This window comes from Chrysoperla carnea, chromosome 5, assembly GCF_905475395.1.
Source record: "Chrysoperla carnea chromosome 5, inChrCarn1.1, whole genome shotgun sequence".
In the NCBI taxonomy this organism is placed as follows: domain Eukaryota; kingdom Metazoa; phylum Arthropoda; class Insecta; order Neuroptera; family Chrysopidae; genus Chrysoperla; species Chrysoperla carnea.
In genome coordinates, this window is record NC_058341.1 from 2,327,875 (window position 1) to 2,353,605 (window position 25,731).

Below are 25,731 nucleotides of genomic sequence, written 5' to 3' on the forward strand. Positions count from 1 at the left end.
TTCAAGGAAATTTTGGTGCTATGTCATAATAAATATCCTGATCAAATCAAATGTAGGTAATGTACACACATATTTGGTTGACTACTAAATCAGAAGTATGTCTTTTTCAAACTAATATTACAATTAATTCATACAGTAAAATTTTTTTTAAACACACTTTATACTGGCTTCCTTATTTCCTGGTAGTTCTTCCTGTATTTATATAGGATATGTTTCTATCATCGGTCCTGGATTAGTTATATATACACACACTACTCGTATACATACATGGATCACTGGAATGATGAGGGATGAAGTGGAGACAAACAACAATGTTAAATTTTTCCAACAAAAATCGATGTCACACTCTTTCCTGTATGCTTAACTACCTCCCGTCACCCTCCCCGGTCATCCCCTTATCTGCTATATAGTGTTGTAATACCAATACAATAAAAAAAGTATATATTATGCCTAACAACATATACGAAGGGAAAAAAAAGAAATCACATGAACATTCTCTTTTTCTAACCCCGAAAGGCGCTGGAGATGCTTTTACACATCAACTCGAAAGTGTGAGGTGGTAAATGTTATTCTATATGTGATACTATGTACACGTTTGTACATAAAAAATTGACCATGATTTAGTAAAGAACATCCATTAGGTCGTTTTTTTTTTACATAAAAGTGTTCATGGCAGAAAAAAGTAGACCAAACTCCTAAAAATAGAGAAAACTTAGTCCAGTTTTATGTAATTTATATTGTCTCGAAATAAACAGATTTTCTTGGATATCTAAAACGATGAGAACCCGTTATTTGCGTTTAGTTTGAATGTGATGTTTTTTGGCCCTAAAAATGAGTAAAATAGCAGAAACAAAGTAGGTAAAACTGAGGACGAAAAAACTTACTTATCAATTCATTTATAAGTATATCGTTTCGAGTCCTGACTGTTAAAGTCGCTATGTAAACTTCTAGGCTTGTTTTTTTCTTTCCAGTTTATATTTAACGCAGTCGGGTTTTTTTGATTTTTTATATTTACACTTTTTACGTCCATGATACCTAACTAATCACAACTCGTAGACTTTTCTTTTTTCTTTTTCACAATATGATCGCCATATTGAATTTTCTTAACTGCCATCGCTTCATTAACACTCGTAAGATTAAGACCAATTGATTGACGTAAGAACCATCAAGATCGATCCTCGCTTTTGGTCTCTAGAATACCAGAAAAGAACATACCTGCAAATATAGAATGATAAATACATTACCACTCCTTTGCGTGTCACGCAGTCGGGTAAAAATCATTTTTCTTCATGAAGTAAGAAGTTGGAATGTCTCGAGGAAAATTTTGACACATGGTACTTGGATGAGTCTGGTAAGGAAGAATTATGAAGAATTACGTTTCTTTTTGTACCCACATGTCAAAATCTATATTTTAAGAATAATGATTCTTGGGTCAGTATTGTTCTACCATCGTCAATATTCAATTATTTTAAAAACTAACATATTTTGTGCAAGAAAATTGAAAAGAATACGAGACTTCTAACTCGAATATGTTCAAATTTTTCTGAATTACAGTGTAAACCTCTAACCCTCTGTTCACATACATACATACATAAATTTTTTCACACATCACAAAGTAATAATAACGTATATGATGCGAACAAATTCTATATATATGTTGTTTATTTTTATATAGAAAATATTAAATATGATTTATGTTATGTTATAAAGAGGTTCTACTATAATTTCTTTTTAACAATTTATTTTTTTTTTTGCACTGTCTGTGAAATCAATACTTTTATCCGCACAATTTTTTTCCCTTTTTTTTTTCTAAATTAAATTAATTCGTAATTATTATTTCCGATTTAACAATCACACAAAAAAAAGGGTTGTTTTCAAAATTGTGTGTGTGTGTGGTATGAGCATTTCTTTTAATTTGTTTTGTTCCCCCTAAGTAAATTTGCTTCCCTATATTTATTTCTTGTCCAGTGACACAAAAGAGTATCCTAAGGGAATCAATGGAATACAGGTTGTATCTTCGATAATGAATGTATTTGCCATGTTTTTCCAGTTGATTTCATCTTTTGTAATATTCACTTTGGACTGATTTTGAAAATTCAAGAATTTATTCGAAAGGTTCAAAACTCCTAACGCATTTGGTCATATTTGCATCACTCAAAAGCGTATTTTCTTCTCAGATCATTAATATTTTCTAAATATTTTAAACTTTTCAACCGGTTCGGTATTCCGTCTATATGAAATAAATATCAAGGTATACCTAGTTTAGTCCCAAGTTGTAAGGCTTAAAAGTATTGATGCTAAGAACAAAATTTTGGTATCGATGTTCATAAAATCACCCAATACGTCCATTTTCGATTGTCTGTCCGGCTGTCAAAGTATTTTAATAAGTAAATATATTATAATACGTCTTCCCAACGCTTCCACCATTTTTTTAGTATCAATAGAGGAGACCAAGGACAATCGTTTACCAAAATTGTGAGTTAGAGCAGTCGATAGATACGAAGAAAAATTGCCATGAACGAACAAATTCTTGACTTAAAATAAAATTAAGAATAATATACTTATAGTTTTTTAGGTATATATACAGTTTAAAAAAATACAACCCGTATTTAACTAAACATTTAATGATTTACTTTAGAAAAAGATTTTTATTAAAGGGTAGTAAGTTATGAAGTGTTATTTGTACACTTGAGTTGAAGTTGAAAGAATAAAATAGTGGATACGCACTTAAAATTCACTTCAAGTGTACGCTGTTTTCTAAAATAAATAACTTTTTAAGTTGTGTTGAATGATTACATAATGGCTTGAATTCATTTTAATAAATTTGTTAAATTAGGGTTTATAAATGATGTAAAGTAAGGTCGAACGTAAATTCAACGAATAAAATCAATTTCGTTTTTAAAACCTGTTCGTCATTTAAAACGATTTTCACTGTATAAAACAATTTTTCCAATGGTAATAATAATCTGATAATAAACAATATATTACATCATTAATTATCCTCTCATTTTTTTCTCCGGAAAAATATTTTCTTTTATATTCAAACATTATTTTTTTCCACACATTAACAAAAGAAATATCACATCATAATTATTTTGAATCAATTGTGTTGGAATCAAAAAAAAATATTACCAAGAAAAATATATAAATCTATTTGGGGGCGAAAAACGAGAAAATGTGAATGCTTTCAACTTTAAATGGAAAAAAAGAAATGCTTTCTTTTTTTATATTATTGTTATATAAATGATTTGAATTCAAACAGCAATATAAAAATGTGTCCTAATTAGTACATTGCGTGTGATTTTTTATTTTCATTTTTAAATTAAGGACATTCCCAAACAAAGTGAATGTATGAAAATATTTAAAATTACTTTTCAAATTTTGAGAGTGGATTCTGTTAGAAGATGGGAAAATTAGACGAAAATTATGAGTAAAATTCTCCGATAGATACCATATTTTTTGAAATATGGATGCCTAAAGATTTATAGAAAATCACGTATAGAAGAAATAACACACAAATGCCGTTGATTTCATCATTTTAAATGTATTTTATGGAAAAACGAGTGCCGCTTTTTATAATTTTCTTTATAGGAAAATAATTTTCATGGTTTAAACTAATGAATATTAGTTTTCCAAGAAAATTAGCCTTATTACATAATAAAACATACCTTTAAAAACACTTCAATATAGAATTTATATGTTAAAAACTTTCACAGCTCTCAAATCTATAAATTTAACCATTGAAAATCGAAAATTTTTCTATTTATGACTGAAAATGTAAAACACGGAGAACACACAATTATTAGAACCTTTAATTTTTCTTGATTCCCGTTTTTGAATATTTTCTATGTAGTATGCGTCCCATCTATAAATAATAAAACTAATATTTATTACATAAATTGACCTGATAAAAATAATTAAAATAATATAAAAAAAAAAACATAAATATTATAATTTATATGCAAAAATAATTGTAGTTAATATATTTTTGAAATATAAATAAAAATAAATTTAAAAAACCTTTTTTCTATGACAGTCCAAAATCCAATATATTATATTAATATAATTATTATAAACACCATTTAACAATCATATTTAACTAATTCACCTCATCCTCTGCTCTACCACTTATATAATATAATCAAAAAATTGTATGTTTGAATATAATATATATCAAATCAAAAAATCTATATTTATATAATAAATATATAATTTTAAAATACTGTTTTTAAATTTTAATATTTTATTAACATTTGACCTATTAGAATCATAGATATGTGTACACAGTTAATCAAAAAAATTGAACCATATTTAAATGGAAAATCAAAGCATAATCAGTGTTTCGTATTATAAGCTTATTGGGGAAATCCCTAATTAATCAATATGGCAATCATAAGCAAATTTAAAATGGAATAACGAAACCATTCATACATTTAAACAATATTGTTGTAAATTACTATAGTTTCTTAGTATTTATTTTATTTATTTAACGCTTCACTAGTTATCGTATAGCAAAATTATTTCCCCAATAGTTTTCAACATGGGTTCTACCTAATTTTACCTGACTTTAATTCTAAATCAAACTTACAACAGTATTAATAAAAAGAATTTTTCGTACAACCAAACAAATCGAAACTGTTATAGCAAATTTTTGATTCATTTTGTAAAATAATTGAATGGACCACAACCATCAACCACCAATAGATTACTACTAACTACGATGGGTGTTATGGGTGTGATGTGATTAAATACTTAACTTAAAATAGTAAATATTTGATAATCAATTCAAAATATATTATTTACAAATTTTAATAATTATAATAATTGTATTATATTATTACTAGCTGTACCCTACCACGGTTTGCTATGGTACAATATGCTTGCATAGAAATAGATGAGAAGTTTAAGGTAATTTTTTTAATTTTCACCGACTTGTTTTGGAGAAATCTATGAAAACATATCATCCATCTACTGTTTTCTCATAAAACCAATGTTAAATGTGCCTATGTACCCTGTTAAATAATCGGGCAATCCTCCCTAAAATTTTTAGAATTGATTTAGCCAAAATCGCCTTGGCACTCGTATAACCTTAACTAGTAGCTAGTAAATACAATAGTAAATAAATACAATTTGATAGACCCTCGAAAAAAGCCGAACTGATTTTCAGAAAGAATCTGAACTGATTTTCATGACAAATTCTATTAGGAGATATCTTCCTGTGAGATTGGACGTTTCCGTTTGCTGGGATTGTATGAAAAAATTCATTATAAATGTTCCGATATAAAATGTTTCGATTATCGAGACTCCACTGTATTATTAAATAAATTTTTTAAATCAAAGATTCTCTTAATTAAACATTCGTGTTTCTGTTTTTAATTAAAATGGTGTCTCATTACACCACCTACAGACTTGTACAGTTTGTAAAATGAAATGAATGGTTTTTCGGTTTGATGATATTTATTTAAAAGCATTAAAATAAAATCAAAATAATAGTACTCACTAAAAGCTTAATTAATTAAAATGTAGACGTGTTAAAATTCATAATAATTATTATTAAACACCCATTTTATTATAAATATTATTAGTTCTCCATTTATTTATAGTGATGTTACAAAAATACGTATATCTGTAATAAATATACATAGAATACTTAATACTTAACAATCGTGCTAGCTTCGTTTCAAACAAAACGCTGCGCGCCAATCGTATGCAATATCCCACTCAGCGCCTACAAAATCTGTTTCGGAGGAAACTAAATGTATATCAATTTGACTAGCTATCAATAACTAGCTCAAATCAAGTGCTTTAATTTCTGTTCACGGAGTTTCGAAAACTAGACGATATTCTGTCCAATGTTATTTAAAACGTTCGTGTCAAATTGCCAAAAACACAGAAAAGTTAGAAGTATGAACAAATCCGAGCACTTTTACCACTCGAGTTCGCACGAAATACACGCTATTTGTCTTTACTAATGCGAGATTAATTCTCTAAAATGAGTATCACAAATAAATCAGGCGGATTAGTAGACATTTATTTGTCGAATTACACTGAAAAGGTAAAAAAGAATACTTATCCTGCAGGCGATAAGAAAAAGAAATAACAAAGATTCGTAACATCACTAAATAATTATATTATGTATATATGATTTCATATACAATAAATATATTTTAATTGAAATATTAACATAATTTTATTATTATTATTTTACAGACTGAAATTGCAAAACGACTGAATGCAATTATTGCACAATTATTACCATTTTTGGCGCAAGAGCATCAACAACAAGTAGCGACTGCTGTTGATCGAGCCAAACAAGTTACAATGACAGAATTAAATGCCATTATTGGGGTAGGTTTTATCTTTTTATACTTTTATTTACAAAATTATTTTTAGATATTAATTTATTATTTAATTTAAAATATTTTTTTTTATCTAGAATTTATTTTTTTTAAATTAAACCAAACCCAACCCAACCCAATCCAACCTTTTCCAATGAATTTTCTTTACTGTAGTTTTCTATTTTGAATAGTTGCATGAATTCGAAATTTTTTTTTGTTAATCCAAAAAGCCATATTTCCAAATATTTTTGTAGCTTTTAGACATTATATATTTAATTTTTTTGATTTTTTCTTTCCAAAATTCTAGATTTGTTTATTATTTTTTTATTTAGTGTTAATTTAATCATTATTTTGATTTTAAAAATATATTAAAATTTGCGTATTTTAAAAAACGTTTTGATTAGAAAAAGAATAAATATTACAGAGTATCAAAAAAAATATGGAAAATTACTTACTTCCAAAATTGGTACTTACTTCCAAGTTTTTCCAAACAATTTTCATTGTTTGAAAGGTCCTTTAAAATTCTTAATCCTCTTTGATCTGCTCTTATTTTTTTTTTTTGGGTAGAATGAGGTTTGAATGCAACAAAACGCCTTATACAGAAACTAATTAATCGAGCAAAGGTGATGGGATTGAAAATGAATAATTCATTTTATGTTTTTCTATGTTTATAAATGAGCACCAGATTTTCAGAGACAAAAATATTTGTGTAATATCTTGAAAGAAAAAATAATAGAACTCAATATCGATATTTTAAGTCAGTATCGTGATTTTTCGACGAAAAACGAGCGATAAAGAACAGCTTTCTAATTTAAAGTGTTCATCTAATGTTTGTCTTTTTTTGAATTAGAGTGAGGTTTTAATTGAACCTGAAAACCTAACATTTTTCTTGTTTGAAGCAATTTCTTCGATTAAACTCATTTTACCTGTTTCACGTATATGTCAAGTTAAAAGAAACACCCGGTAGGTTGAAGACATATTCAGTTTTCATCGTTCACGAATTTCTTAAAAGATAAATTCATTTCGATAGATTATGTTTTGAAACTATTTGGATAAATTGTATTTTTGAAAGTCTGTTGCTCAATTTTTTTTAAATAAAAAATTTGATAATCCGTTGTTGATTTCTGTCTGTTGTTTACAGCAACAACAGCAGCAGGGTCTTCAACAATTGCTTGTAAGTAGTTCTTAGTCTCTTTTATACATTAATTAGAGTTGGCTGCAAACTGAAATGAGACCGAACAACAGAGAATATAGATGAACGTATATGTAAATTATTTTTCAGGCGGTCTCATTTCAGTTTAAAGCTACTTTATCTATTTTTTTTGTAATATTTAAGTACAGTAAAGTCTAAGGAAATAATCCTTAAAAGTTTTTTCCAATAATTTACACAAATATTATAAAGTGTGCAAAATAATTTTCGTAGATTTTTCATTTTTTTTTTTTTCCTAATTTGATTTTTATTTTTTAATTTTTCGTATTTTTTTCTTTAATTTCCTTTATCGGGCAAATGGGATAACTTTTTTTTTTGTTTCTTTTAAATTTGCACGTGTAAATTTAATAATACATTTTCTTTTTTCTTTATAACTAAGTCAGTCAATAGCTTGACTTTAGTTTAATTGGATTGGGATTTTTTTTAGCATACATTTTTAGCTACGAAACAGCTTTGTGTTTCTTCGAATATTTTCTTTCTCTCTAGAACGAATTTTATTTAGTTTTTGTAAACATTTTTGGAAAAATACTGATTTTTAATAAAAAAAACGTTTCGGCATAACTAAGATTCCAAAGATCTATGATTTACAATCGTTATAGAGAGAAAATTTTAATTGAGTTAAACGGCTGAAACAAGGCAATTTCAAGATATCGAAAAAAATAAATAATTCATTTTATAATATTTATGTAGAAACATACTTTAATTCAGAATATGGCTCTTGAACATAGTGACCCATGATAGACTTTAACAGCGCATGATTTAAAATTGGCTCTCTTGATAATCCGTAAACAACCATCGTCAGTAGCTAAATTTATGTATATAACACATTACAAACGTTCTTTACAAAGTTTAAAAAAAAATAAAAATACAAAAATTATTACTAAATTTTTCTTCAAGACCACAAAATTTGTCTTCATGAGCCATTATGCTAAAAGAGTCTAAAATTGAATCCTTTTTCTAAACAAAGACAATATTTTAAAAATTTTTTTTAATTTTGTGTTATTTAGCAACAAATCCATGCACAACAGTTACCACATGGTGCACATGGGCCTGGTTTACCAATTGGTCCACATCCCGGTTTACCAGGTATGGGTCCAGCCGGTGCTGGTTTATTAGCATTTGGTGCTGGTCTTGGTGCAGCGGGTGTTCCAGGTGCTCCAGGTGCTCCACATGCAGCTGTAGCAGCGGCAGCAGCAGCCGCTGCCGCACAAGCACATCCCTTACTTAAACCCGATTTACATGGACGAGAGTCAAATGATATTAAAAGTTCGGGGTCAATAGGAGCCGATGATCGATTAGTAAGTATTTTTAAGATTTGTAATTACTCTACTTTACATAAAAGAATAAATCGTTTGCACAAAATCATTCTTTTTACCCCTCCAATCACTAATTTCATCAATCTTATATAAAAATAATAAATTGACTACTTTTTTTACACTCCCTAATGTTTTTTAACGCTTTATATTAAAAATAAAAAAGTTACTGCTACCTCCTTCTCTTTCTTTTTCGCTCCCTCTTCAATCTCCTTCCTTCTAAATGTTTTCTTCATTTTTAATTACTTCCTAACAACTTTGTTAACTCACGAACAAAAAACTTTTTGTGATATTTATTTTGTTATTTATCTAATATACTATAGTCCTAAAGCCAGGCGTAATATTTGACAGTCTTTTCAAAATGGTTGGGAAATGATTTGGTTATCAAGGTCGATGCTTCTCAACTTTTTCTCTTTGAAAATTTTCATATCAGAGGACTTAAGAAAATAATTGAACAGACAATGCAAAAATCATATCATAATTCGTCCTAAAATTGCAGTGTATTTATTGTCCAACTTTAAACACGACCGGTTGCAATAGCTTCCATCCGTTCAGAAATGACTGTTAAATTGTATCCCTGACTCTAGATTTAAAACTTTTCGTAATTTTTTTTTTGTTATTTAATAAAATGTATGTTTATTTGATTATAATAATTAACTTTTGTTGTTATACTTGTTATAGAGAAATTCGGTATCACCTGGTGAACGTGACAAATATCGATCACGATCACCACCTGATGTTGAACAAGATGTGAAGCGACGAAAAGAAGACAAACTAGGACACGTAAGTAATATAATACACGTATAGAACTTAATGCCTACATTTATTTACACAACCTACCTGTACGTTTCTTCTATATTGTACGCCTTTTTTTTTAAACATATTACAACTGTGTTCAATTAAAACGAACTATCCTTTTAGGGACCTACCTACTAGAACTTATTTTAATGTTAAAAAAAAGTTAACTTGCAGATTTACTACTCCTTAATACACTTACACTTGAAGACTCAATCATGGTGTTCGGAAATTTCACACCACTTTTTATGAAAACTGCTCGACGTATTAGAAAGCCCTATTTATCCCTTCAAATATGATGTTTGTTTCATGGCCGTTTGACTTTTCGTTGGCTAGGTATAAGCGATTTTATAAGTACGAAACAAAATTATATATGGTTGATTGAAGCAACATAAAACTATTTAGAGAAGTGTTGTGGGACACTCGTTAGGAACTATGTCCCTTTGGTATCTTCGTACATTATAAATGTAGTGCTTACTTGTTTATTTACAAGATATTTTTCTGAAAATTTAAGATATTAATTTTAGAAGTCAAATACTTGTCTTATTCTTCACAGAATTTAATTTTACACTTTTCTTGATTCAAATATATCCTTTCCTTTCAAATATATCTTATTTTGAACCAGAATCAAGTAAAAAAGAATTAAAAACAATTGAAAGAAATAAGATTTTACTAAAATTGTACAATGGCCGTTTACAAAAGCTCTCGAGAAAGCATAAAAACATACGTCTGTGAAACGTGCAAATCAGAGGAGAAAACTTTCTAACGAGCACACTTTGGTCTCTTTTACAAATAGCCTTGAATATCCGATGGCCATAGGTCACTCCTCAAATCTTCGAGTTAATTGAAGTTACACATCTTCAAGTATCAAGTTTTTGGTTGTTTCGAAGTGTATTTCGGGCATAAAAATCAAATAATATCAAGACGAAAAAAGTTTTCATTTTTTGTTGATTTTCAGCGTACAAGCAAGTTTGTTTTACATAAATATATTTATATTAAAATACACAAATTCATTTCACAAAAAAAAAATATAAACAAAAATAATAAATTATAATAAATTTTTCCTCGAAAAGAAAAATTTATATTTATATAAAAAATAAAATAAAAACTCTAGGAAAAAAAAATATATATATATAATATGTATATGTAAGAAAAATTCATTTTCTTTTAATATTATAAAATGTCAACATAACTGTTTTTCACCCGAAAAAAAATATGTTATTGGGTAAAATGAAAAGTTCAACACTATATTTACTGTTTTATATATATTTATATTATTTGTTCAGTTTTTCTCTTCGATTTAAAATGAAAAACAAAAGAGGAAAAACAGTTTACAAAATATTATAAAATAAGAATTATTAAATGGAAATCAACTAACTATTTTGTGAAATTCAATTTGGGGTGTTTTTTAAATTGGTTTTGTATTTTCTAACTATTATCGTATCCAATTTTCTTCGAAATAAATTTGATTGAATTATTTTTATACGGAGGGTAATTTAGTTACAAAAACAAGTAAATTTGTTTCTTTTCTTTTATCCAATAGTTTTCAAAATGTTGGTATCTTTGTTAAAAATAAAGATACAAAAAAGATGCAAAGTTCAAGTGATAATTTTCATACAAGGAGGATAGTTTTCATACGTTTTGTATGGTCGATAAAGCATCTATTGTTTGAAACTGACAATAACCTGACAAAAACAGCACACAGTGCAGCTGTTATTCACCGATACTGAATAACTACATAGCTTCTCAGGCAACGAATTAAATCGTATGTCTTCAGGTTAGCACTTATAAATAATACCACATAGTACCTATAACAGACAAAGCATCAATTGTTTAAAACTGACAACAACCTGACGTAGACAGTACCCTATACAACACTTAAAAATACACACAATTTTTTCAAAATTTGTATCTTAATTGATGAAAGTATTCTCAACTTATTCCCTCCGAATAAAATCCTAAAAAATTTTTAATAATTTGATGAAGCCAAAAGCAGAAACACACGTATTTATCTTTCTAACAATTGTACTACATTTCTTCGATTTTTTAGTTTTTCTTTAAATAAAAGAAAATTTTTCCTACACTAAGAAAAATATTTAGAACAAAAAGTAAATTTTCATAAAAACTTGAATTATTTACTATTAGTCATATTTAAGTTAAGGAAAAACAGAGCAAATATTGTGAAAATGTTTATTTTTTCTTTACTTTTCTTAAATAAATCATAAGTTTCACACATCGCGTCGTATACTCGAGCAAATATACATCAAGTGTGTTTTATATTTTCTCTTGAGTACAAAAATTAAGAATCTCATCCACTTTTCTTCGTCTCTCATACATTTTAATAAAAAATAAATACATCAAGGTTTATTAGTTCTCTCTTTCTATGCCTTTTTCTCTTTCTTTGTTTGCATTTGTTTTATTTTTATAAGACGTTTTCTATGAATATTTAAAACATTTAAAAATCATCCTGTATTAAACCACTGTCGGATTTTCTAGGTGTAAAAATAAGCTGTTAAAATTTGAGCTCGCTATATCTTCGTCTCGTTTTTAAGTTATTGACGGATAATCAGAAATAGATTAATTAGAACGTTTTGAGAACTGTTTCAAAGTTTTTTTCTTTATCAACATTACTAAGTGTTACAGACTAAATTTAATATACCTATATACAAATAAATAAATTAAACTCCTAAAGCTATAAAATTTCACTAAGTGGTGAGCTTTTATTTGTGATAGGAAAACCTTATATACAGTACTAAAAAATACAACCTGTATAAAGTAATAAGTGTTATAAAAAGTTGTATTAATTTATCCTTTTTATTTTGTGTATACATTCGACCAATTTCCTCATCAACTTTTATAATTTTTCCCGTTCAAGCCTCCTTCCCCACATTTTTCCCTATTTAAAAGCATCCCCAACATGTTATTTTGGACGACACATACACAGACTATGTAAATAAAAATTAAGTTAAGATTGATATCAACAAATTTTACACAACGGTAATTTAAATTTGATTTCATATAATTTAGTAGATTTTTTTTCGCCTAAAGCTTTTTATATATGCCATATCTAGATATGTATATGAATTTCCATTGAAAGTATATACAATATATATATATAATTTTTTCTCCCTAAAAACACCTTCCCACCTCTTCTGCTTATATACAAATAATGTAGTATTTCACAAAAATACTATTCATTATATTTTATATATATTTATATGTATTTCATTGTTATAAAACTTTTTTAACACTACGAAAAAAAAAAAAACATATTACAGAGGCGTATTTCGTACAGTTTTTCCAGTGAACTTGTTTGATAACATCGATAAATTTACATTTTCCATGCTTTTAGTCTTATTTGAGCATAAGCAAACTCTTTCCGTACATCTCGCTGATAGAACTCTTAAAATTTTTCGAGTATGGAATTCTAAACTCGCACTTGTTCAAGAACATATTCAAAAACATTTTCTATTAAATTACCTTTCAAAAAAGAAAGAAGAAAATCAAAATAGGTTCATTTCCTTAGGCCCTACGATGCTACAGACAGACAGACACACACACACATAGTGTGGTCAAAGAACCAAATTCATTCAAATTGAATGATCAAACGCATAAAAAGCTAGTTTTTTGCTATCAATTACTGTGTATGGCCAAAACTTTTTCCCAATATTTGTGGGAATAAAATTTATTTTAATATGATTGTTTATAGAAATCAGAATCAGAAATCAAATCGGTTCATTTTTTTGATGCCACCACAAAGAACATTTCGAATGTTGCCACTGGTATAAAATGTATATTTTGTAACCAACAATCTGTGTTACATCTCTGAATGTATTTATTTATATTCTTATTTGCCTTTTTCAAATGATTAAACCTCATACCACGTTTACCCTATTCTGCGTCCCATTCTGCGCCCCACATATTCAACCACACATATAACATAGACTGAGCTGAGGTGTAATATCCTTCAGTTTCAACCCAATACTGTATATAGTGTTTACTACAGTCAAGTCTAGTGCCATTCGTAGTATTAGATGTTCTTTTATAGAAAAAGACCATGTGCAAATCTTATGCTCTAAAACGGCTCTTAACAAAATGAACTTGCCTGATTTTTTTACATGCTGTTTTATCAGTGGATTAAATGAGTAATGGATTAAATGAGTAATTCCATGAAAATGTGCACCAGGTTTGTCCGCCTACCAAATTTTCAGCCGTTCGCATACGACAATCAAATTCTACTCATGACCCTAGACTAATAGTATTTACCAGCCAAGTATGTTTATAAAGCAGTTTTTTTTACTCACTTTTGTAAAATATATTTGCCATCTTTTTCCCGAGTATATTTTTTTTTTGTAGTTTGCTTGCTTGACTACACTACAATTCTGCTACACTATGCTACGGCTCCCAAAAGCTATTTATTTGTTAAAAAATTCTATTATATTGTTAAACTATTTATTGCTACTGTAAAAATAATAAATAAACAAATACTTGTTTTGTTTTTTTTTTACTCTATTCACGGCTTCTTTCTCTCTCGCTCCATCCAATGAGACAGGCCAAATAAATTGATATGTATATTGATTGCCTCCAACAAATATTGGGTGCTAATCAGTAATTTTTTTAAATATTTTACACAAAAAATTATAATTCGAAAAAAATTATTAAAGGAGAACGAAATCGATTGAAGTTGTAACACATTATATTGCAGACGGTTATCACGAAAAATTGGGTCGAGAATCTTTTTAATACATTCAGTAAAAATTAAACGCACACCAAAAACCGTATCTCCGTAAAGTTTACGGAGGGTTTCAAAATTCAAACACAATTATATTCATGAACAGGTGTTTTTTTTTAAGTTGACACTTAAAATTTCGCACTTCTTACGCATTAAACTTGACCTAGGTTTTAAAAACTTCTAGGATATGCTATATATTACAGTTCTTCCGTTATTGTTATTGACAATAGTTACATAAATATGAATTATTTATTTTTTCTTTTATTCATTTGATTACATTTTATTGATTTCTATCACAATTAATAATTATTGTACTTATTATATAAAAAAAAATTATTCGGATTGTATTTTTCAAAATTGTATATAGACAATTAATAACAATCAACCATAATCAACATCGTAATATTATTTTTAATGCTATAAACTATAATTTGAGCCTTATTAACTTTTATTTAAGCCTTGTCAACTCAAATATCGGTTAAAACGAGTAATAATGTCCGTGTTTTTTTGACTTTATAACGTAAAATAACAACCATAAAAGTGTACACACAGTTTTAAAGAATACAACCCGTTTAAATAGTTATTACATGATTGAAATCGATATCACAGTTTTAGTATTTAGTAGCTATTATTAGTTATTACTTTACCTACTTTTATTTAATAAATATTTAATAATTATGTATAAAACCCTGCGATACCGTATGTTGTAATACCTATCTACTAGTGATGTAACGAATATTCGTATATTAGAACATTCGCATTCGAAAAAAAACTATACTAATAAAATTTATATTTTTTATTTACTTATATTTTCGGTTACAAAAGAGAGATGTCGTGTCATAAATATAGCGCTTACTTTTTTATATACAAGATATTATTCTGTAAAGTTAAGATATTGATTTTAGCAGTCAAATACTTGTTTCATTCTGTAAATAATTTAATTTTATAGCTATTTTTACTTTTGATTGTATGAAGTAATTGTAATATTCGTTTAAAAAATGCATTACCTACAATTACTTATTTTAAATTATGTCTATTATCTTTAACTTCTGACAACTCACTTTCACAACTCATGCAACATTCGTCCCATCGCTATTATATACCTAGGTACAGAGATATGGTAGTGACATCGCATTATCGAACTTTTGAGAATCATTAAATTCATCCGGAAGGGATTCTAAACTACTATAATTTTATTAATTATATACATTTTACGTTGCATAACATACCACCTATCTGGTGGTGTAATATCTACTATCCTGAATTCTAGGAAAAACGTAATGATAAATATTTAATATAATAAATTCAAATATATATTAATTTGTTATTGACATGTGTATTTTGATGCAAATATTAGAGCTTTTTGGGTAAATTTAGAAATTAATTACAATGACAGTTTAGACAGATTTAAATATCAATAATTTTCACCGAAAAAATTAAGTTATGGGCAAAAATAATTCAATACATTTTAAAGAATGGTCTCATATTATTAGATCTTATTCATACAGCCCATAAAAAATGTTCAAAGAGTGTCCGTAAACCCATTTTCCTATCAAATAAAATTTTGAGTATATGTTAAGAATAACCATACTGTCAATGCGACGTAAATAAATTTTCCAAAATAAAAAAGCTCAGAAGAGTGTGAGATATTATATTAAAATGATTTAAAGAGCAATGCGAAATAATAATGACCAAATTTTTTTTTTTTCCAACTTTGAATATAATATTTATATATACACAGGCAAAAAATATTTCCCTCAACACTAAAGACTATTATAAAATGTATTGCCACCCTCGTTCGTATACCCTCAAACCACTATCAACCCAGAGACACCAGAAACACCCAAACTGACGCCTCAACAAAAAAAAAAATGTGACTGCAAAATGTGAAAGCTATTGTAAATATGTTTGTTCGGATTTGATTTCAATTAAATGAAAAAGTGTATCATAATAATAAAACGAGATGAATTTTTCCTCATCATGATAGACGAACGGACAGACAGACAGACAGACGGAGCAGGCACAACGGAGGCAGAACGGAGTCGACCAGTGACTACACAAAACGGTTGAATGGTGTGAGTTAATGAATTCCCTCTCAGTTCGCTTACTAGTATAGTATCGCTTATCTATCTCCTCTACTGGTAGTCATCGTATTTCGTATAACTAGAACCATTGTGGATAATACCATTTAGAATCCTGGCCAATAACTTTCTGATTAATGTCCACATGACCATTTTTACGATTTTCCCAATAATTTGATGATTTGAGTTACCTTGCAAAGTGTATGGCTCCCACTCAAGAAAAGCTTGCGAGGATGTCATACCAAGAAGGTCTTAACAGATTAGGAGATAATCTGAAAAATCAACAATTAAAAGCATGGACCAGCTACGAGGGAGAGCGAATCGCCAAAAGCATGTTGGGTGAAGGAAACTCGCTCGGTAACAGAGCCGAGGAGATCTTGAAACTAAACAGAGCTGATATTAGAGTCATCGTAGAGTTACTCACAGGGCATGATAACCTGAACAAGTTCCAACATCAGATTGGAAAAAGACAATCTCCCGCGTGTGACAGATGCGAAGAAAATTCAGAAGAAACATCGATCCACTTTCTCTGTTACTGCCCGGCGCTCATACAGCAGCGAAGGAAATGGTTTGGTTCGGCCATAGTCGAACCAGAAGAAATCAGGAAACTCAGCGCTAGGCAAATTCTGGGTGTCAGTACATCAGTTGGTTATAATAGCCACTGAACAGCGTAGCGGGGATAGATTTGGCTAGGTGCTCTGAACCATTGCTTTGAGGTCCGATGCTCGAGCATGGCCCGCTAACCTCCATACCCATACCTTGCAAAGAGCAAGGGAAGGACCTGCTCTTACTCAAAAAAGAACGAAAGATGGAACATTTTAAAGAGAAACGGGACTTTAGAGTCGATGAGTTGCTCAATTTAGCCTTCTGCCGAATTGTCAAGTAACGAATTATTCGATATTTCTATATCTGAAATATTTCTATACCTTCTGCAAGGAAGTTAGAAAATGGGGCACCTTAATCTACCACAATCTTGAGGTTTAAATATAAAATATCAAAATGTAAGCATTTTATAAAACATTTTTTACGATTTTCTGAGTAAAAACAATGACTTTCTTCTAGAAAATTAATAAAACTAGGCAGAACAAATCAGTTACTACCTACCTGTGCTCTTCTGGTACCATATCAACCCCAAGAGTATTGGTAGGAAGAGAGTGTATGTTCGGAGTACGCGTCCATGGTATGCATACCATGGAGATAGAATGGTCCACTCTTGCTTGTTGATGGCGTATCGCTCCATTCATTTATGTTGACGGCTACATACACAGTTAATAGATGATTTTACAAAATGAATGTGTGGATTGAAAGGTGTAAATTGTAAATGTTTGGGAATGGGAGTGTATGTGCAGTACCTTCAATCATATTCATCACATGATAGCGAGATCAGAATAAGAATTTAATATGCGAAGGATTGATAATATTCGCATTACACTTCATTTCAATAAATATATCCCGTTTAATCCAAAAATGGTATTCATCAAAATAATCTCGTGGTCAAATTAAACCTAGCTTTCACATGTTTCAAGAAAGCGAGATCCTGGATGCGAAATTTCGCACAAAGGTGAAAGCTAACGAAAAACCAACAGTACTGATGAAAATTTTGACCCAAAATTAGTGGAATTAAAAAAAAAATTCAATCAGATCGGATAAAATTTGGCTATATTAACAAAAAAATCGTTTTTTTGAACTTTATGAGGTCATCAAAATCCAAAAAATTTAATTTTGCTCTATCACATCCAAATTATATCCAATTTTGATAAACCAAGTATGGAATCCTAATAAATTTGGGTCATAATTTTCAAATTTGTGGTCAAATTAAACCTAGCTTTCATATTTTTCAAGAAAGCGGGATGCTGGATGCGAAATTTCGCACAAAGGTGAAAGCTAGCCAAAAACTAACAACACTACATTGATGCAAGGAGACTTTAACGATGGGTAATTGAAAATTCGAAAAAAATTCAATGAACCGACCTAGACAACTTTCTTCTCTATTTCATTTGACAAGCATTGGTTATATACATGCCAACTCGTTTCTTTTTAAATCCAACCCTGTTTCACAGTCATTTTAGGTTGGTCGGTTATTATTTCTCTCCTTGCATATATATACACCATATTTACCCTTACTCATCCCATTATTCCCACCAGTCTCCTACATTCTCTTCACATTAGCATTCGTATTATTTTATTCACTGATATTGTAATCATTTAACTAGATTTAAACATTTTTTTTTCTCAAACATTTCTCTCTCCAGTTCGTTCATTTTTTATAATACTTTCCTAATAGATGACATTTTTATCAAATTATTTCGATAACATTATTATGGCAATTTAGCCAGTTTATAATTTACGAATAATAGATTTATACTAAATCGACCCGTGCCGAATTTCGATCCCATTGTTAGTTAGTTATTCCTTTATACAGTTCTTAAAACTACAACCTGAATAAAAAATGCAAAAATTTAATATTTTTTTTAAATATTTGTATAATATATCAAAAATTTTTGCACAAAACACGTATTATATGAATTTTTAATTTGATAATAAATTAAAATTTAATTATTTGTATAATAAATGTGATAAATATTATTAGATATAGTTTACTCAGCGGTGTTCATCAAAAATAATTTACATCCTTATAGGTAGTTAAGGTTAAGTATCAGGATCACCGAGCTTTATTTGGTATTTTTGGAACCATTTAAAATATCTCTACACAAATATCAATTTGAATATCCCGGTAAAATATACTTTATTTCGTCGCCAATAGATGTCAGGCAGAGCCATATTTTGTAGTCAATGTTTCAGTTTTTTCTGAAAACGCGAATAAAACGAAATTTTCTAAAAATGAAGCCTAGGTAGATCGATTTACGCCTCAAAAGCCAATCGTATACTAATTTTCATGAAAACTATTTAAGATATATTAAAAAACAAGGTACGAGAATCACGAGAGTCTAAGCTAGAGTTTAATATCACTTTCCAAAGTTTTTTGGTTTATCAAAAGCGGAGAAAATGCTTCAATAACATCAAAATTTTTCATTACTTTTCATTGTATCCATTGAGACATTAATTCAGAAAACTTAAAACAACAACATATCAAAAATATGTAAACAATTTAACTAGGAGCCAATTCCTATAAGGTTTGTGCTTCGTGCTTTAGTTTATTTGGCTCTTGGAGTACAAATTAGTTGATAACACTTTTTTTTTCCTCGAATCTACTCGAATTTTCATTCGATATAAATATCTATTGTAAAAATGTAGAACACTAGTGGTTAATGGCAGTGATCTTTGGTACGGATTATACTATCTACCTAACCTACCTACAATATGACTGATACGAGTACGACTGACTCTATATGTGTGAGGGAAATGAAATATAATGTGTTGAGGTTGAGATGAGGTGGTGGTGATGACTGACGACGACTATACGTTTTACCTTCCCCATCGTTCCCATCCTTTCACTTTGTGTATGCAACACAGTATACGTATGTGTGTGTGGGTAACAGAAGCGCGTCCAACGAAACGGAGATATTGTATATTAAATATTATGCTTTTTTTTCCCTTTTATTTTTTTATTTTTTATTTTTTTTTTTGTATCCAACATGATAGCATTGAAGAGTAACGCGACTCCCCTTCAGACCTCACTTCAATATGAACCTCATCCCTTGGTGTTTAGTTATAGAATTATATACCATCATTTCTATCATCAAAACCGAACGTCCGAGAATCATGACGATGACAACATCAGATAGATAGACGGACTATACAGTGATCCGTCACTCAATTCCACATACAAAGAGGCCTTCGCTCGAAACACCTCCAGGAGTTGATAACAGCTAACTTACTAATTCTCGGTATTATGGATATCCTTTTTTTTTTAATAGATCGCTGAATCGAAATTTCAAAGATAACCGATAGAAATCTAATTTTATCATTTAAGGTTTTTCCTTTTTAAAAATTTTCGCTTCTCTTTAAGAGTACTAGGAAAATTATTAAAAGCTTGACGAGCTTACAATTGAGGAATATTCAATAAGAACAATATTCAAAAACATAACTAAATAACAAATTTCGAAGGTGCTTTACTAAAATCTATTAATAATTAAGGTAGTACAAGCGCAAAGGCAAGTTTAGACTTGTGGTTGAAATTATTTGTACCTTATTTTCAACTTTGACGATGAATTTTGTTGTAACTTCATGAATGTAGACAAAAACTAAGAATAAAATTTTTCGATATCTGTCTTGGTTTTCGAAATATTGAAATCCAAATAATTAAAAGGCCCGTACATCCTTAAGAAAACAATTACTGTTCTGTTTTTAAAGGTCTATTCAAAGACTATGAGACTTCCTTCCATTTTACTTATAATTCTTCATTCTCAAATATGATAAAGGGCCAAGAAATAAGAATGGTAATATAATTATGATGGGGGACGTCCTGTATATGTGTGTATATATGTATCGGTTTTCTGTGTCACGTTTCTGTTTTATGTAATGCAAAACCTTTGCAGCGCCAAGTACACATCATCAAAATGCAATGTAGAAAATGCATGCGAACGACTCGAAACTGAACAAACTCGAGCATATATAATTTTTTTTTTCGATATTGTCTATTTTCTCTATTGAGTGATATAGTAGGCCTATTTTAGACGGAAAATTCGCTAACTGGAAAATGTTACAAATCTATAAATCTCATCAAATTTTTACATTTTTCAATTTATTTAATTTTTCTCGAGTTTTAATTCATTTTAAAAAGATTCGAGAAAAAAAACGTTAAATTTTTTCCTGAATTAAATCTGAAGAATGTGTTATATTTCGTATTTCGACTACAATATAGCCATCATCAGTATGAATTAGCTAATCGTAAATTTAATTCGGAAAGTTGCACTGGGAGCTAATTTGAGTTTCCACTAAAACCTTCGTGAAATAATCACGCCTCCTTTAAAGAGCATTAAAAAAGATCTCATGAAGCCAATAACTTTTGGTCCGACTCTAGAGACAGTGAAATAAGTTTAAATATTAAAATTAGTTCTAGATATGTTTGATTTAATAATGGCGCCAGTATTATACCCGGATATAAACTTTCTATCCAGAATATTATTTTCGCTAGTTCATTTTAAAATATTATAATTTCATGGCTTTAAAAAATGGCTTTCTTTGTCGTTGTAAGCACCGACGTCATGACATATTATGACAACGGTTTTTTTTTACATAACTTTCACTGTAATTTCACAAAATAAATTACATATTTCGTATGTGTATCGCATCATCGGGATTCATGACAAGTAAATATATCAATGTTTAGAGTTAAAAAAGTTAGTCGACCATCATTATTCTATTCGAAAAAAGACAAACAGTTGAAAATATATATACAGTGTAGCCGCATTTAAGATAAGACCATCATAATTTCGTTACTTATAGGAATATCGATTTGAACTTGAAGCACGGTTATACGGGGTGACGATACTAACAAATTGACAAATAGGGCCGAATCTTAATATTTTGCCTTGCGTCAGAGATGGTTCGTGATATCGAGAAAAAAAACTACTAGAAAAAGTTGCTTAGAATATTTTTATATACTCATTTACCGATCTTCATGACATTTCTTTACTTTGGTACACACTCATAATTATTACAAGTTTATTGAAGTATTTAAGAATACATAACACTATTAAATTATCAATTGTTCCAGTTTTGACATTCCATAGCACTCTATAGTTATAAAGTTTATTTTTTTATTTTATAACAAGTGTGCTAAGTCCTATTTCAAATATATTTTTTACTTAGGAGGAATATTTTACAAGATGTAAACTCTTTTAAGATATGCGAGGATATCGCACATTGAATATTCAATAAAATAATACATATTTTACATAGGACGAATGATCATCAAATCACTACTAGAGCAGAACTAAAAATGATATTATGAATAGGTAACGACTTTGAATTGAAATTCATTTATGTCTATTTTATGAAGTAATAAATATATATATGATTGGCTTAGAATGACGAACGTTTAAATAAGTATGAATGGCATATAGAATTTCTAACGTGTCTTCGAATATATTAATTTGCGTCATCGATGTGCATATTATATAAAATTGATAGGTTTAGGTGAAAGTAAAAATTTTTGATGATAAAAAGGTTTTAGATAACTAGTGCAAAATTTTTGAAATTACATCATGAGTTTTCTCTGATTCTAATACCTTCTGGGTAAATTTTTTTATATTTCCTCATTAAGCACCTGTTTCATAAGTGCTATGGACATTACGACCCAAATCCCATTTTAGATCTACTAGCAGTTTTTCCAACCTTAACCATCATTCTAACATCGATTTTATGCAGCTGAAATATTTCAAATATCTTCACAACATTGTCTGATTGGGTTCAAAAACTTGATTTGCACGGTAACTAGATTGTCGTGACCGCTTTTGTAAAGATCTCCTGACCTTTAACACGAAGTGCGATTTCCTCTAAAACATCCTTATATCCTTTAAATACAGTATTTTCAAACCATCTTTCAGTCTGCCTAAACAATTGTTGATATCTCGGCGATATCCTTGATATCCTAGATATCCTTGCCCTAAAGGAACTGGAAGTGTATTGAGAAGTGCTTTTCACAGTATTACTGGAAATTATATTCAATTGTTTATCGAGTCCGACAAATTCCCTGCTGCATCTTTTCAGGACGTTTACTCAAATATGACGTAAACATACTCATTTGAAAACACAACCTTTTGGTAGATTCATCAAAAAGAAGTCACTCATGAAGTTTCAAATTTGTATTTATCATTTAAAAAAACCCGTAGTGTCCCACGGTCTATTACATTTTGCTTTGAAGTCTGGATATATGGAGCATTTTTTCTCCCGCGGATTTATCGTTAAAAAAAACCCGTAGTGTCCCACGGTCTATTACATTTTGCTTTGAAGTCTGGATATATGGAGCATTTTTTCTCCCGCGGATTTATCGTTAAAAAAAATGATAGATACATCAAATTTTTTCGACATAATCTGATTACGAACATTTCATGAAATATTAATTTAAACGTAGTTAGTTAGTCATAATATTTATGGAATTATTAAAACAAAAAAATTATTTTAACTATTAATAACGGATCTCTGATGTGTTTTGTTGGCAAGGAGACACTTTCATTATTAAATTTACCATCAAATGCGTTTTGCTACCTACATACTGTATGCGATGCTCTCTAAAATCAGAATAATAGATGGAATAGACGTGAAAAAGCTTTTGTAGAATGTACCAACAAAAATTAAATCATCATAGAAACAAAAAAAAAATAGTAATAATATGCTTTTATAAAAATTATTTTGTAATTGAATTATTGAATATTTCATTATTCCCAGAATTTATTTAGATATCAAACAAAAATTCTAGCCTTTCTATTTACTACAGTAAGTTGGATAACTGTACAAATTCAAACAAACTTTCTGAAATCACCCTGAAACATCCTGTGGGTATATGATTTTTTTTTCTTAAGCATTAAAAATTTAATATATTACATAATTTATTTTGAAATTGTATTCATTTTGTTCAACTTATTATAAAATAAATCAAATCAATCTAATTAATTAACAATATATTTTTTGATTTAATAAAATAACACATTTAATTAGTTTAAATAAAACAATTTTTTTAATATATATTTATAAATTATTAAATTATTATTATGTCTATTCATAGATTGTTTTATTATTGAAATACAATTACAAATTCACTGCTTGATATCAAATTAAAAAACTTTTGAAAACTCTCTGAGATGGTGAAATATATCAACAACAACAAAAAAACATTATTTATTTCATTATAAATGTTTATATTATATTAAAAAATTTTGTATTTATTATTAAAAAATATTTTTTTAAATAATTATTATTCTTGTATTAAAAATTATTTAAAAAAATAAGAAATAAATATACAATTTATTTCATATTAATAATCATGTACAGATTGGCCTCTCACAAAAAGATTTTTTTCTTAAATGTATTTTGTAAATAATGATATAGAGAGTAATGTAATGATATGGAGAGTAAAGATAGGGAGGACAATCTCTTATGGCTGTTTGACGCAAAAAGTATTCAAAAATAGCAGTAAATAAAGTGGCTAAAATCGCGCTAGTTTAGCAAAAGGTGTTTGATGTGAACTTTTCTATCCTTCTCCAACAACTGGACACTTTTTATATACCTACAGAGGTAGTCCTCCTTATCTCTACCCTCCATAGCTCAGGAAAAAGCACTGGGCTTCGATATTCTAATTTGCCACATTTAACTCTGATGTAACGATTTTATTCTGTCGGCAGAAATGAACACTTGCATAGACTTTTTAGTTTATGCGTAACATTTTTAAATGGAGAAAGCAGAGGACAGCCTGTAGGTATAGCCTTTGTGGATATCAAAGAAAGAGAAACAAATTTAATTAAAATTATTAGTTTATTTATTTTCAATTTCTTATCTTAAACATTAAAACATAATTTATAAGCTAAGCTACTATACAACATTTTAAAAAATTAATTATTTTACTAAATTATTACTGTACTTAAAAATTAATTTAATTATTACACTTAAGCTATTAAACTTATATGATATAGAAACTTAACACTAAAAGTTTATGAAACTAACCGTTACTCGCTTGCTTGTCGCTACGAATAAGACACAATTGGCATCGTCATATAGTACTTCGTCATATAGTACTGACCTTTCTTGGGATTAGGATTATCTGTTTCCAGAATTTCCCCCAAACTCACTTAAATTACTCTCTAATAATTCTTTTCTTTTTTACTTTTTCCAGGACAGCGATGGTGAGAAAAGTGATCAAGATTTAGTTGTGGATGTTGCAAATGAGGTAAGAATTTTACAAAAATTTAAAATCAATATTCAATATTTATTCAAAAAACCTTAATGATTTGACATTTTTTTACAATAGAATGTTTCATCTCAAGAACCCACTTCACCGCATGTAAATGGCGACCATGTAGCATTAAATGCTGGCACACCTGGTGAAGTTAGAGAAAATGGAAGTGTGTCAGAGAAAGGAATCAAAATTGAACGACCACCTAGTCGAAGTGGATCATCGTCATCAAGGAGTACACCATCCCTGAAAAGTAAAGATGTAAGACTTCCGCCCAAAGCTTTATTAGTTCAAAATAATTAATCAAATTGCCATAATGCTCTTGATTTTAAAATCTGAATAAGAACATTTTTTTTGGGAACTGACTTAAGCAAAAGAAAGAGTTAGTTCCTAATTTTGATTTGTGTC

The 25,731-nt window shown here is 28.8% G+C and overlaps 1 protein-coding gene across 5 annotated transcripts in view; it reads left to right on the forward strand.

Annotated features, from left to right (window-relative positions):
- Positions 1 to 25,731, forward strand: part of LOC123301881 (protein groucho) — a 282,227-nt gene that overhangs the window by 254,443 nt on the left and 2,053 nt on the right. For 3 of the 5 annotated variants that reach the window (XM_044884825.1, XM_044884826.1, XM_044884828.1), the window contains 6 exons: positions 6,211 to 6,348; positions 7,480 to 7,512; positions 8,556 to 8,846; positions 9,543 to 9,644; positions 25,264 to 25,317; positions 25,399 to 25,584. In XM_044884825.1, the coding sequence (XP_044740760.1) occupies positions 6,211 to 6,348; positions 7,480 to 7,512; positions 8,556 to 8,846; positions 9,543 to 9,644; positions 25,264 to 25,317; positions 25,399 to 25,584 (804 nt within the window). The remainder of the gene's footprint in view (positions 1 to 6,210; positions 6,349 to 7,479; positions 7,513 to 8,555; positions 8,847 to 9,542; positions 9,645 to 25,263; positions 25,318 to 25,398; positions 25,585 to 25,731) is intronic. The other 2 variants (XM_044884829.1, XM_044884827.1) reach the window with 2 other exon arrangements.